The following is a 14,414-nucleotide window of genomic DNA, read 5'->3' as shown; positions in this document are numbered from 1 at the left end:
CGTTTGCCCCGGCATGTACCGTGAGAGACATACGAGCGCATCATTTCGTCAGTGGCACTCGTTCACCGACACCTTCAGACTGTCTGACACCCGGACCGATTACAACAAGGCGCTGGCAACAGTGAGCAGTGAGCACATCACCAGATCAAATAGGTGCTTACAAGCAAACACTTCTCAATGCGTTTTCATTCATGTAAAGCCGGATCTATTGAAGGTCGCAAGTCGGACCCCGCATCCTTGTTTGTGCAGGACCCGGGAATCTGGAAAGAACGTGGTGTGACATGAGGTGCGCGTCAGGAAATAGTCAGAGGTAGGTACGTCCAAGAAGGTGATTACCCGGAGTGTCTTCAGGAAGGTAGGAGCTCTTTCCGTTATTGAATCACTTCGTCCCAAAGACATTTCCCGTCTCTCGAACAGCTTCGTGATTATACGCTATAATCTCCATTCCTCGCTCTTCAACATCAGATCGTCAAACCGCAAATTGCGCAGCAGTGACAAGAGTCATCACCGCCGATATCACCTGCGACGATGACCGACGCTGCAGAAGCACACCATGAGTTCCAGGCTCGAGGGCCTCACAGTCACGTCCAGCGGTGCGCATCAGTACGCAAGATTGGCAGGCCAATAGTTGAACAACTACAAGTCAGCAATACCAGGTCAACCCCTGTACTGCTGAAGACAGAAGCTTACCTCAAGATGTAGGAGATCTTCCTCGGTATCGCAGCCAAGGAGCGACCGGACGACAAGATTGAAGTTGGATTCTGCGCTCACGACGGCACCTATAGCATGGATTTTGCCGTTCAATGCATCGAAACCAAAGGCAATGTCGCGAAGACCCTCTCGGACTACGTGATCACAATGGTAAAAGAATATCAAGACGACCATCGTTACAAGGCTCTCGGAGCTGGTATCTCAAAGACCGCTTGGAACCTTTCGCTAGATCTCCCTGCCAGAATGTGGGCTGAGCTCGACATACCTACCCTGGAGTTTAAGAGGAACGTGGCCGAAAGAGATCGCAACAAAACACCCATCGTGGATGTTGACGAGGAGGCTGATGCAATGGCCAGAAAATGTGTCAGGTATGTGAGATATGTTCCCATTGGAAGCGCTTGTACTGACGTTCTTCAGCATGTATGGTCCTCAAAAACAACCACTCATCCAGGTTAGATTTCTGAACGAAGTCGATGTTGATGCTGCTGGCCATGCTCTTTTGTGTACTCTGGAACAATATCGCGAGACCGTTCGTAAACCTACATGGGATGCGACCATGTACTATACAACAAGGCTGAAGAAGCGAGGAATCAGGATGGCTTTCTTGAATGCGACACCTCAAGGAGGTGGCGTTGCGCTCATGAGACATGCTATGGTTAGATTGGCTCGCCTTCTCGACATTGAGATGAAGTGGTAAGTGAACCAGCCATGTCGGACCAACGCTCATACTGAATACCCAGGTACGTGCCGAGACCCAAGAACGAAGTCTTCCGTATTACAAAGACCAATCACAACATCCTCCAAGGTGTTGCTGGCCCCGAAGAATGTCTGACCGACGATCAAGTCAACACAATCAAAACCTGGCTGTACAGCACAGCCAGACGTGACTGGCTACACAAGGATGGCCCCCTCTCCAAGATTGAGGATGGCGGTGCTCACATTATCTTCGTCGATGATCCGCAGATGGCTGACATCGTGCCATTGGCAAAGGAAGTAGAGCCTGGCCGTCCTGTTCTCTACCGCTCGCACATCCAAATTCGCGCGGATCTGGTGGATGAACAGCCTGACAGCCCGACTGCTGCTGTATTTGATTGGCTACACTCGCGGGTAAAAGAAGCGGATATGTTCATCGCTCACCCTGTGAGCGAATTCGTGCCCAAGGTTGTGGAAGCGAAGAAAGTGGCCTACCTACCTGCAACTACTGGTAAGTCCCTTCACAACCCGTTACCTTACACAAACCCACCATACAAAGAGCCGACCATCGGGCACAAAAGAGTTCCCCAAGTCTCAGATGCGTTGTGCTTATCTGAAGCTCATTTACCATCGTGAGCCAATACCACAACTGAGTAAAACTAATACGACCCTATTAGACTGGCTCGATGGACTCAACAAAGAGCTACGCTTCGAGGACTTACAGTACTACTTCGAGAACTACAACGCCCATGCGCTCGCCTCAAACCAGCCTCAGCTCGATTTCCCCACGCGCGACTATATCGTTCAGATTGCTCGCTTTGACCCCAGCAAGGGTATCGACACCGTCATCCGCTCCTACGGCGAGCTTCGCAGAAGACTATACAAGGACACAACTGTCTCGCAGACACCTCAACTCTGTATCGCTGGCCACAGCAGTATAGACGACCCGGACGCCTCCACCATCTTCGACGAAATGATGGAGCTCATCGATGCCGAATATCCCGATCTGGCCAACGACATCTCCGTCATGCGATTGGGACCCATCGACCAAGAACTGAATGTTCTGATGAGCAATGCCAAGATATGTCTACAGCTCTCAACTCGCGAGGGCTTTGAAGTCAAAGTGTCTGAAGCTTTGCACAAAGGGATCCCTGTCATTACTACTCGCGCCGGGGGTATCCCTCTGCAAGTCGAAGATGGAAAATCTGGATTCTTGGTTGACTCTGGAGACTATCGCATGGTGGCTGAGTATATGTACAAACTGTTTACCGACGAGGAGCTGTACTCTACAATGAGCAAATATGCGGCTAGTCATGTCAGTGATGAGGTCAGCACTGTGGGAAACATGCTGTCGTGGCTTTATCTGGCAAATACGATGGCTGGTGAGGAGGGAAAGAAGCTGGAGCCCAATGGAAGATGGGTCAATGACTTGGCGAGAGAAACGGCAGGCGTACCATACGAAGAGGGCGAACCTAGGTTGCCTAGACGTTACAAGATCTGAGAAGTTCAGGAAGTTTCAAGACGCAGACACATCGCTGTCAACGACCTTCTAATTGGCACCCACTCTGTTTCGTACAGTCTCATTGTGATATTCAAGTTCAACCTCTTCTGTGGTCTTCACGACTAGTCGGTACCGTCTCAGGCTCTAGGGTCGCCCCGTTGTTGTCCTTCATTCTTCTCCGTGGCAACTACCTGGTCCTGGTATACGCTAGGATCGCAGTCACTGTATTCAGCTCTAGCCATTGCTTACCCGACTGTTCTTACTCGCCAAGATCTCTAGTCGTTTTCATCGATTTGTTTTTGCCTCGACCGCAGACCTTGTGTTGTTGCGGAAGCGTGATCGGAGTGAACCGACAAGTTAGGGTCGCTCTTAGCATAAGGCATATAGCCGTGGCACTCTGCTAGCAATTCAAATTCAAGTTCTTTTTGGCGATTGCACTCGGAAGACCTCGTCTTGCTGATGACCCTGCTCCTCAGATATTCAAGCTTCTCAAATCTCAAAGCCGCACAACTCATGGACCTTGTACCTGTCTTTGGCTTGTGTCTTGCTTGCTCCAAGCCTCTCCATCTCTGCCGAACGAGCTCACTACAAGACGACTTCTTGGGATAATCATTGACCTGCTTGCCATTCCCCGCTTTTTGTTCCACCGCCAGACCCATTTGTGGACATTGAACAACAAAACGTACCAAAGACATCGGTCATATGATCTATCAAACCCGATGATATGGAGCCCTTACATAGACCGCTGGGTTGGATTATGGCATCACGATTGTCCCTTGTGCCTAGAAAGAGGTAGTCGAACAGAATCTGGCTTGCTTTAGAGCACATATAGTATCCACTATGCCGACTTTTGTGTATGACCTAGATATTTGATGGCTGGTATCTTCTCCAATGACTGAGAACATGGGCTCTCGCGAACAAGAAGACGATTGGGAGTATATGCGTCTCCGGGGGTGTTGGACATTTCTTATCTTGGGAGTCAAGAAAAGAGGGTCATTCTTGCGGCCGGCACGCTCCAGACATCACAGCTATTAACGATGTTAGGGCGCGAAGCCCTCGAGTACGTTCTGGCCGACAAGGTACCGAGATCATGCAGAAAACGTATTTTGGATTGGGCCAGAAAACATGGAAGATCAACCTCTTCTTCTTCACATAGTCTCTACATGGTCGACGTGGATCACGCCTTCGCAAGTTCTGATGGATTCAATTTGCGGGTGCTTACCCTCCGACAATCCTGGCTTCTGTCAGATGGAAATATTATTACAAAGCGGACTGCAGTACAGAGTCCCTGCAAAGAATGTGAGCCAAAATCGCTCGGAGGCCAGGCGTTCTCGGACTAGAAATCAGGGACTCTTCGGACAAGACTCCGAATCCTCGACTTTGTGGGGGCCCAAGATCTAGATACAAGGATGATTACTGATTAAAGCTTGCGGGACTGAGTCAAAGGTACAGAGATGGCAGATGGTCTGACATGATGCACAAAAAAAGTTCCAAGTCTAGCTAGTGCTGATCCGATACTTGAATGGTGGTGCTTGACTATGCTTGTCTGGGTAACTGCGAGTCCTTGTAAACACATGATTCCTGTCCGAGGTGTCCTGAGGTGGTTACAATGTACAGCAACATTTTCCCGTCGACCAATGATTCCTGAACTTCTCTGAGTATCAGCTTGAATTTACGAGAAGGTGATACTCGATCCACCCGATGACGACAGTGTAACGAGAGCACAATGGTAATCACATAAGACTTGCCCAATCTCTCCTTCTGGTGTTTGGATAACCCACACACACAGACTTGTCGAATCTCTCACACATGTACTGTTCGACCAACTCTCCAGTTGCACTGGCAGGCGACCACAGTCAAGCCTTGAAGAGCATAAGGGACGAGATCAAAGAATGTCCTCTACCTGATCCAAAAAGGCACCTACGCTCGACATCGGTATATTCACCCATGATATCGACCAGAGTTGACGCTAGCTCCGAGACGGGACCAGACGACACTTTATCTTGGGTCAAGGCAAATCCGACGGTATCAACTCTCGAGCCGCTTGGTGGGTAAACTCGGCGGAAAAAACATCATGTTGAGAAGTTCGTGTACACTGACGTCCAAACTTAGAAGAACACAAGAATCACATCTGGCAGCCTACCAACCAAGCTGGTCATCAGGAAAGGGAGTCTGATATTGACAGTGATGTCGACGTCTCGAAACTGTCTCTAACCCCGAAGCCAGAGAGGAGCTCAGATCACTGCTACGTATGTTGCTCGAACTGCAGCTGTATATCCCTGATCATTGTTTCGAATGGGCAAGGCTGTTTGAGTGATGTCTGCACAGATTGTGGCGCTTGTGGCGTGCAACAAAGCTCAGAGCTGTAAATCATTTCGGTTTTTTTTTTGGCTGGAGAAGACTGAATTGTCCTTTTTGTCAAGAGAAATATCCGAGGTGTCTTTTCGACTTACTATGCAACTGTTCAGAACCATTCTTATTACAACTTTTGGATTGTTGAAGTGATTATTATTCCTCCTCGTCAGTCCCGTGATGCTAAACTTTTGAAAAATCTTGCGTGGAAATGAAAGCCCAGTTTGCGTCGCTGCGGGCGACCTCTCCTCCACTGGCTTTCGCACGCGGTGAATAGGGAGTGAGGTGGAGTGACTTGGGACCTCGCCAAATATTTCTATACAAGATTGCGGCTCATGTATAGTGCGTTGTGGTCTATTATCTACCAATCAAGAACATGCGACTAGAAACAATTTCCAGTTACAAAGCGCATATGAACGAACTGATATGTGTTCATTGTCTTTAAAGGCGCATGATTTGTGATCATGTAGAAAGATGAATACTCATAGTCTTAGGCTTTGCACAAAACTCAACAAAAAGAAGATAAGAGATGTTTCAGGATTTTGCGCGGGCAGTGACTCAAGCCCGAATAGACGTTGCCCATCTGACGAGTTTAGTAAGCGTGGGCCCACCACTGTAGTACTCATAGTCTCTGTCGATGCCGTCCCTGTGTACCTCTGCGCCCTTGGTCCATCCACCCACACCCACGATACAAGGTCCGCTAGCAGTCTGAGGCAAGTACCAAACAGGGCCACCAGAGAAGCCAGGCGTGAGTCCTCCAAGGTCGGCCAGCATGTAGCCCTCGAGATGTCTGCTGTCCTTGGATATTACATCTTCGACGATGCCTAGGTTTCCACCACTCGTTACTGTCGGTTGCTCTCCCATGGCCACCTCGATCGCATAGCCTAGATACTGGAATGGCACATGCTCGTGAACGTCGGCGCCGTAGACTCCTGTCCCTACCCACCCCAACGTATCTCCAACACGGTCTGCGAGTATCAGTACAGCATAATCGAATGCCGCTACTGTTGTCTTGTCATCATCTGCATCCATCATTTGATGATGCTTGTCATCACCATCCAACATGATCACCTCGACAACTCTGCTCTCACCCATACTGCCCCTCCCATTATAGTATGCCGGTGTGAAAGTAATCCAGCCAGAATTCAAAGAGCCGTTCTTCTCCTGGGATTGGCATAACATGCCGTGAGCGGCGGTCAGCACATGGCGTGGTCCTATCATTGTGCCTGTTCTCCATCCGCCTGGCGTGCGGACTTTTCCAACACAATGCCAAGGATACTTGTCCGGGATGAAAAAGGTGCGATTGTCACCGCGTGGGTAGTTGTGACATGCACTTCTGCATCCAGCGGAGCACGCTCTAGGGTCAGAGTTGGGATGTTTGTTCGCTTGGTCTAGTGTTTCCGACGAATGAGTTGTGCATTCTGGGGTATAAGCGGTAGTGCCAAAGTGACTCTGGGTAGACAAGTCGGAGGCGTTGACCAGTGTAATGTGAGGTGGCGAAAAGGGCGTCTGTAAGGTCGCATTGCTATGTTTGATAATGCCATGACTCGGGTCGTTCAGCTGGTGAAGATATTGTAAACTCGACATGGTTCAATAGAGGCCGGATTTGCAAGCTTAGGAAGACAACAGCGAGGATATAACAGAAAGTGCTGAAGCGAGGTCTTTAAGTAATGTCAGGTATGATCACTAGTGCCACTCATGTGGTAAAGTTATCGTACTACATGGACCGAGTCCTTGGAAATGACAGACCAGGACTGCGGATCTCTAGCTTACATGTTCCGCTGGTCGAGTTCATGCAAAGTCATGCGTGGGGTGATATTTCGGCCGTTCACAAAGTATCCAGGGTTAACCAGCAAGGATGTAGGAAAAGGGTATCCTAACAGGATTGAACACAGTTGTGGATGGTGTCAGATCGAGACTCATTGGGACACGCCATCAGTCAAATGTTCCAGGCCTTTGTACTTCCCCAGCGCGCTCGCGTGATCTCTTGCCAAATCGCAGTGATTTCTCGCGCATCGCTCGTCGAAGAAACTATTGCGTGAATCGGACAACACTCGGTCCTGTACAACTTGAATATGGGTAGCTCGGACAATGAATTCAATCGTGGCTAACGTCTCTCTCTTTCTACCACGCAGACACGCAATCCGATGTCTCAACATGTAATTGTTCTTACAGTAGGACGAAATTAGCCAGCCTTCCAGAAATGAAACAAATCCTTACCACTTGTATACCGAACCGTTTTGGGTGAATCGCAGCTGCAGAGGTTCTGGTCTTGTAAACTTGAGCTTCTCTCAGCACAACTCACACATAGATAGAGAAGTCTCTGCAAATAAGCGAGCAGAAGTTGAGCTGTTTATATGTCTGAGCTTTCTTGATACTCACCGTTGCAGCCGATCTAGCTTTTCTCCACTCTTGCGTCACTCTGTGAACAGTCGTTGATTATCAGTAGTGGTAATGTACAGGCGAAGGTTGTAATTTGTAATGTAATGATGTTGTGTTTCGTTAAATATTTGTATGGAGAGAGAGGCGACTTGTTCATCGGGCGCCCAACTTGTCCAGAGCGCGAGCACCCTGTTCTTGCCACTCTTGCTTTGAGATCCACATGCTTTCCTTGTCGGCCATCTGTATAATTCTCATTAGTCTTACTTTGTACGTCGGGTTTAGAGCTGGAACCACTTACAATGTTGGCGAGGACGGCACCTCCCAAAAAGACCATGTGCCTTCTTCTCGGCGGGTCTTCTATCCTGACCTTGAATTTCTGTTTTCGCAGTGTCAGCGTCTGTGTAGAGGACGTGGACTTCAGTTTTTCTCACGCTCAATCTCTCGGGGTTGCCTTGCAAGACTCTGGTAAGCCAGAGTTGCTTGAGTTCCTTTTCCAATCTGCTAGGAAGACCGGGGTACATGCTGCTTCCACCCGAAAGCACGATAGCCTTGTACAGACTTGATCTCACGTCGACATCGGCGGCTTGAATGGTGTTGAAGAGGAATTCGGCGATACCGGGTTGTTCGACGTCGACGAGATGGGGTTGGAAGAGACATTCTGGGGCTTCGAAGCGCTCCGAGCCGACGCGGATGACGCGGCCGTCGGGGAGGGTGTAGGATTCGACGAGGACGGTAGTGTCTTCGCTGAGTTGCTTGTCAAGTGCGAGGTCGTAGGAGACATAGCAAAGCTTCTCCTTGATTGCGCGGACGGTCTCGAAGTCGGCGGTTCTGTTCAGGGCATAACCACGGCGGGTGAGGAGGGAAATGAGGTTGCGTGTGACGTCTCTTCCGGCGACATCGAGTCTGCGGGTGAGGTGGTTGAGGACGGTACTCTCGTAGACGGGAACAATGTGAGTGACACCATCACCGCTGTCTACAACGACACCAGAAGACAGACCCTGGGCGTAGAGAGCGAGCACGGCTTGAATGGCGACATAGACACCACCGAAGTTGTAGCGTTCGAACATGACCTCAGCCATCATCTCGCGGTTCTTCAGCGGGTTCATTGGCGGTTCGGTGAGGAGGATCTTGCGGCCAGTAGGGTCGACCTTCATCTTTTCGTAGAAGGTGTAGTCCCACAGGTGTTGCATGTCGTCCCAGCGCTTGACGATACCATTTTCCATCTGAGTGGTGTCGCGTTAGTACCGGCATGGAGCGTGGTAGAGAGACGAGGACGGCGTACAGGATAGGTGATCTGAAGCATGGATCTGGCGGCGGCTGCCTCGTCACCACACATGATGTCCTTGAGCTGCATGTCCAGACCGGCCTGCTCTTCGGTACGGAGGATCGGACGACCGACGATGGATGGGTACTGTTGTTCGGGGAAGTTCTGTATGGCGTGGCCATCTCAGTATGTGTTCCAAGGTATATGGACGTGTGTTGGTTGCTGGCGTACCTGACCGGCGTAGCCAGCCTTGAGGAAACCCGTTCCGCCATCGAGCACTGTCTGCGTGTCAGCGCATTGAATGAGCTACATGGATGTATCATGTGCGCATACCAATGGGCACTTCAGCCATCTTGATTGTGTCTTGTGAGTGAAATGCTTGGGCTTAGGCAGTTGGTCAGCTCCTTGGTCGAGCACCCCGCGAGATGCAGTTGGTGTCCACAGTCCACAGTCCACAGCCCGCCGAAGCCAAGCCCCGGAAGGCACGCGTCATGCTCCCGATAGCTCCGCCAGATCGCGCCTCACCGCCTTTGGACGAGTCACTTTGTTGTATGCGCTCACGGCAATCGGCTTCAGAGCCTTCTCGGCCAGATACATGTCTACCCTGTGCTGCATAATCCCTTGCACCGTCCTTCCCTCCCTCGATCCAATGCTTCCCATCATGCTGTGCTGTCTATAAACGCCATGTCCGCAAATCATCGTCATGCCCATCAATGTCTGTTGGCCATCATCTTGGCCTTCTTGCCCTTTGGCTCCTTGCAAACATCACAGAACCACTTGACTGAAAACTTTGTTAGCTTCTGCATCAGACCAAGTCTATCGGGGTACTCACCGTTATCACCAGGTACTGCTCGCAATCCTGTACACCCAAGATGGAACCATTCCATCGGGCAGTCGTCATTGTCGCATGCAATCATTTCACCGAAACTACCTTGACCACAGTAGCAGTACTTTGGCTCGTCTGGGTCTTCGGCTTCTTCAATCTCCTCATCGTCCACCACTTGTTCCACCTCGTCGGCCTCGGCTTCAGCTTCGACTTCTGCTTCAGCATCGGCTTCGGGTGCTTCGTATTCTGCTTCGGGTGAGAGTTCCGTCCGTCTTGACGACGTCGTTCCCCGAGATCCATCCACACGTTCACGACGGTTTCTGGATATAGTCGTGACTCGAGGAGGTTGGCTTCGTCTGATCGATCTGCCATGTCCATCGTCGTCAGACATGTCTGAGCCTTTACTGTCGTCGCGGCGTCTGTCTGCATCCGGGCTACGATTGAAACTAGCAATCTGCTTGAGGATGTGTGCTCCGCTGCCGCTCTTCCGTCTTCCTCGACTTTTTCTGTCTCTGTCGTGCGCCGATCTCGAGTGGTCTGGTGTACCACTGCCACGAGAGTGTCCATTGTGGAGGAGTCTACCCCTAGTTCGTGACACGGCCACATCGGGGAATGCCTCTGTGCGTGGTGTGCATGTTACCGATCCGCGACCTGGGCGGACGTCTAGACCGGCGTCTTCCATAGTCACGTCCTCGTCCTTCAATGGCTCAGGTCTGTGCCTGTGTCTATTATGCTCGGGCTCGTCAACCATCATGGCGCCTTCTTCCACCTCTTCCACACTCTGTTTAGCAACCTTGCTTGACGAAAGCGGAGGCATGTGCGACTCCAACTGTCCATTCGTGCTGCCATTGACAGATCTGTTGTCGGCCACTGAAGCCGGGCGACTAACTTGTTGGTCGGGGAGTAGCGAGTGTTGTAGATTGGAGGTCGAGTTTGAGTTCTGTCGCATGCGGGATGAAGCAGGTCTGGAGAGGGTCTCTGGTTGTAATTGTGCATGTCCGAGGACGGGTGACGAGTTGTTGAGTCGTGGAGAGTTTGTACTTTGGTTAAGAGCGGGATTCCTGCAGACTGCGTTAGCCGACGTCTCGAGTCTAGCATGATCGAGCTTGCATACCTTTTCTTTCCAGCTCCAGTACCAGGGGCTGGGCCTGGCTTTCCCTTCTTCTTTATCGTCTCTACCGCTGGCGTTGATCTCGGGGTGGTGTTGGCAGCGCCTCGTGCGGCTTTGGCCACTGTGCTCATGTTGCTTGCAGAACGCTCCATAGCCGGGGCGCCAGCTACAGCGGGAACCTTCTCAACCTTGCGTCGCTTGGTCGTGGCAGCGTTGGCTACACCATTGGCGATTCCAAGGCCACTGGCCTTTGGTTCTGTGTCGGCATTCTTTCGCGACTTTCCAGTCTGCGCTCTTTTGGTTGGACGATCATCAAAGTCCGAGTCGACAGGTTGGCCACGATTTGTCTTTTTTGTTTCGCGTCTTGCTTCTCCTCTTGCTGCGGCAATGTCTTGGTCGTGAACCGCGGCAGCTGCGGCGGCTAGACTGCTGGTAGCAGCGACGTCTCTTCTGTTGCGCTCGTTCTGTGTGGTTGCCGTCTGCTTCTTCGCGCGGTTATCTTGGTAGGCCCAATGCGTCAGACTGCCCAAACGTGACTCTTCGCTGATCTCGTTCTCAATTTCGGGCATGACGCTGTCGAGACGAGCGAGCTGTTGGGCGAGAGCGCGATTGGCTTCGGCCATAACAACGTTCTTCTCGTCGAGGTTCGTGATCATGTTGCCGATGACATGACGGAGTGACTGAAACTCTGATCGCCTTGCGTGGTCGGCTTGTTCGTCTTGTTGCGACTCGAGGTCGTCTTGAACGCGCTGATCGAAGGTGGCGGGCTGGTTTCCGTTGATGACAGAGCCTGCCAGACTGGCGGTAGCACTGGGAGGGGCGGTGAAACTCAGCAGGCGTGGGGAGGAAGGCTGATTGCGAGACAGCGGCGCGGGCTTGTTCAGGATGCTGGAGGTGAGAAACTTCAAGGCTTCAGTAGGACCATAGACTTTTGCCTCGACCTCTTTCATCAGAGTGATATGGCGCTGGACTTCGCGTGGAAGAGCAGCAATCGAGTCGGCAAAGTACTGTACGGCAGGAAAGAAGCCTGGCGGATCAGGGTCTTGGTTGTCATGGTTGTTGGAGTGCTGGCCAAACGAGCGAGCGTAGTAGTTGATTGGCCTTGCAGTAGAGGTGCGCGGTTGACGAGCAGATTGACGACGGCCGTTGTTTGTGTCGGTGGTGGCTACCGAGGCCTTTCTAACAGAAGACGTCGGCGGCATGGCGGCTGCGAGAGCGGTGCAATGCGATGGGCGAAGACGGAGTGGCAGAAAAAAGCTGTCGTCGAGGAGGATCAAAGTGGCCAAACAGCGTGCTTCGGCATGGCAGTCGTCTAAGGACAAGCAAGATCTCCGAGTAGACTGAGTGCGGAGAAGGTAGAGGGTGCAGGATGCGTCTTTGTGGAATTGCTATGCCATGCTCTCCGCGTAGTAGCGTCGGCCCTTGGACTTGCCGATGCGCGCCCTGACTCGGCCTCGCTCACCGCCTATGACGTGGTCCAGTGAGGTGAGCTGTGCTCTTCGTTTATTCTTCTGCCTGTCAATACACGACTTGCATCACTCACAGCTGTGTCTTGTGGCCAATCAACATTGTCTGCCGTCCGCATCGCTCTGTCGTCTGTCCTTTCCGTACTTGACGCTTGCTAAAGATTCGCTACTGGACAATACTCCGGACAGATTTCGCGATACCGCAGGCAGAAGCTTCCCGTCTAACGCGCCCTCTTCATCTGGTTGCCGTCGCTCGATCGATTCATTGTGCGAAGTCAACCTTCACAACCATACCTCCACATAGAGCCGAATTACACCCAATCAGTAGCTCCCGTTCTTCCCGCCGTTGACGCCTCTATGATTCATATCGCTTCATGCACGCCGATAGCGAACCTTGTTGCCTGTATCTTGCTAGGCAGCTGTCCACTTGCAAGCTCAACGTAGGTGTATAAAATGGTAAAGCCCTCTGACAGTTTGAAATTGTTCTCAAGCAGTTTCTCCAAACACTTTATATCATACACTTGCCCAAACACCACTACCAACATCATCTGATAGTCCATCATGTTCTTCATCTACTACTTCTGAATTGACCTGACCCACCACTCTCTCCCTCTCGTTGTGCAACACACTAGCTTCTACGTGTACAATATGTCGAATTCCACCATCTCAGATAGAGGCAGAGCCATAGCTTAAACAAGTCTCAAAAACCGACTCCAACCACTACTATCGAACCTCTAGGACGCGAAGGACAATCCCACGGGCATCGTTGGTATGGGCACTGCTGAGAATGTGCGTCGAGATCTCTACAATGGTCAATAATCTTACTGACCCTTCTAGCATATCATGACCAGAGACATATCAGACTTTGCTAACCGAAGGATTCGAACAACCTCGAAGACATTCACATACGGGGAAGGACCTTGGGGCAGCAAGCGACTACGAACAGCCATGGCGAAACACATGAACAAGTACTTCCACCCTGTCTCTAAAGTTCAGCCTGGAGATCTTGTTTTTGCCAATGGCATCACATCTCTATGCGAGCTATTCGGGTATGCAATCGGCGAACTCGGTGACGGTATCCTAATATCCAGATCTTCCTATCAAGCCTTTCCAGCAGATTTTGGTGCAAAAGCAAAGTAGTGCTCTCTTCTGTATTGCCCTGATCGAAGCTCAACAGCCAACAATCCTCCAGAATCAAATGCGTCTTCGTACCCTCCAAAGGCATCGATTGCTTCTCGCTCTCGATCGTCGACCGATACGAAAAAACACTCCTCGATGCAAAAGCGAATGGTACAAAGATCCGCGCCCTCCTTCTCTGTAACCATAACCCACTCGGTCGCTGCTACCCTCTCGTCATTGTGATGGCCCTCATGCAACTCTGCCAGAAGTACTACCTTCATCTTCTCGCAGATGAAGTATACGCCCTGAGTGTCTTCCTGAGTGTCTTTGACGCTGCTTCGCCTGCGGTTCCCTTCACCTCCGTTTTCGCCTTTGACAGCTCTCCATACATCTCTCCTCAATATCTATACGTGGTTTACGGTCTTAGCAAAGACTTTGTAGCTGGAGGATTAAGACTAGGATGTCTCTATTCGGGAAACACCGAGCTGCTTAACGCAATCTCTGCAGTAGGACAATTCGCTTGGTCAGGGAGTCTGAACCAATTGTTTGCTGCCGAGATGTTGGAGGATGAGGAGTGGCTGAACGCCTTTCTTGATAAGAGTAGAGTCGTACTAAAGGAGAGGTATGAAATATGTAGTGCTATGCTGGATGGTCATGGGATCGAGTATCAGAAAGGAGTTAACGCTGGGTTTTCCGTCGGGTGAGACTGCTCTTTCTCTATCTTGCCCTGCGTATGTGGTAAACGAGTGCTGATGATTTGTGATTAGCTCAATCTCCGTCCTTGTCTCGATTTATCACCCTATTCTGATGAGTGGGAGGCTGAGAAAGCACTTGTTGCCAAGATGGAAGCTGAGAGGGTCTACATAACCCAAGGATCGTTGTTGTAGTCTGAGGAGGCGGGATGGTTTAGAATCATATATTCTCAAGAGGATGAAGTTTTGGAAGAGGGATTTATCAGGTTGTTGAAAGCCGTTGGGGTGGAGAAGAAG

General features: G+C 50.9%; 6 protein-coding genes across 6 annotated transcripts; 3 read left to right on the top strand and 3 right to left on the bottom strand.

Moving 5' to 3' along the window:
• The first annotated feature begins 361 nt into the window (after positions 1–361).
• Positions 362–3,335, top strand: AUEXF2481DRAFT_35149 (glycosyltransferase family 4 protein). Its single transcript, XM_013493929.1, has 5 exons — positions 362–642; positions 703–1,079; positions 1,129–1,404; positions 1,452–1,915; positions 2,082–3,335. The coding sequence occupies exons 1-5, from the start codon at positions 529–531 to the stop codon at positions 2,903–2,905; spliced, it is 2,055 nt and encodes a 684-aa protein (XP_013349383.1). The 5' UTR covers positions 362–528; the 3' UTR covers positions 2,906–3,335.
• Positions 3,336–4,570: 1,235 nt separating this feature from the next.
• Positions 4,571–5,375, top strand: AUEXF2481DRAFT_35147 (uncharacterized protein). Its single transcript, XM_013493928.1, has 2 exons — positions 4,571–4,952; positions 5,018–5,375. Exons 1-2 carry the CDS (start codon positions 4,715–4,717, stop codon positions 5,272–5,274), a joined length of 495 nt encoding a protein of 164 aa, XP_013349382.1. The 5' UTR covers positions 4,571–4,714; the 3' UTR covers positions 5,275–5,375.
• A 430-nt stretch (positions 5,376–5,805) lies between these two features.
• Positions 5,806–7,165, bottom strand: AUEXF2481DRAFT_35145 (uncharacterized protein). The gene has a single exon (XM_013493927.1). It carries the CDS (start codon positions 6,842–6,844, stop codon positions 5,816–5,818), a length of 1,029 nt encoding a protein of 342 aa, XP_013349381.1. The 5' UTR covers positions 6,845–7,165; the 3' UTR covers positions 5,806–5,815.
• A 573-nt stretch (positions 7,166–7,738) lies between these two features.
• On the bottom strand, positions 7,739–9,259 carry AUEXF2481DRAFT_35143 (uncharacterized protein). Its single transcript, XM_013493926.1, has 5 exons — positions 9,237–9,259; positions 8,922–9,181; positions 8,071–8,862; positions 7,938–8,015; positions 7,739–7,879 (listed from the first exon to the last, which is right to left on the bottom strand). Exons 2-5 carry the CDS (start codon positions 8,991–8,993, stop codon positions 7,793–7,795), a joined length of 1,029 nt encoding a protein of 342 aa, XP_013349380.1. The 5' UTR covers positions 8,994–9,181; positions 9,237–9,259; the 3' UTR covers positions 7,739–7,792.
• Positions 9,260–9,408: 149 nt separating this feature from the next.
• On the bottom strand, positions 9,409–12,420 carry AUEXF2481DRAFT_35142 (uncharacterized protein). Its single transcript, XM_013493925.1, has 3 exons — positions 10,844–12,420; positions 9,736–10,790; positions 9,409–9,684 (listed from the first exon to the last, which is right to left on the bottom strand). Exons 1-3 carry the CDS (start codon positions 12,040–12,042, stop codon positions 9,614–9,616), a joined length of 2,325 nt encoding a protein of 774 aa, XP_013349379.1. The 5' UTR covers positions 12,043–12,420; the 3' UTR covers positions 9,409–9,613.
• An 834-nt stretch (positions 12,421–13,254) lies between these two features.
• On the top strand, positions 13,255–14,129 carry AUEXF2481DRAFT_779 (uncharacterized protein; the record flags this gene model as incomplete). Its single annotated transcript, XM_013493841.1, has 2 exons — positions 13,255–13,442; positions 13,499–14,129. 2 exons carry the CDS (start codon positions 13,255–13,257, stop codon positions 14,127–14,129), a joined length of 819 nt encoding a protein of 272 aa, XP_013349295.1.
• Positions 14,130–14,414: the final 285 nt, after the last annotated feature.

The sequence above is a fragment of the Aureobasidium subglaciale genome (genome assembly GCF_000721755.1).
Source record: "Aureobasidium subglaciale EXF-2481 unplaced genomic scaffold scaffold_0, whole genome shotgun sequence".
Classification (NCBI taxonomy): domain Eukaryota; kingdom Fungi; phylum Ascomycota; class Dothideomycetes; order Dothideales; family Saccotheciaceae; genus Aureobasidium; species Aureobasidium subglaciale.
Note: the sequence above shows the minus strand (reverse complement) of the source record. Positions and strands in the feature narration are given on the sequence as shown.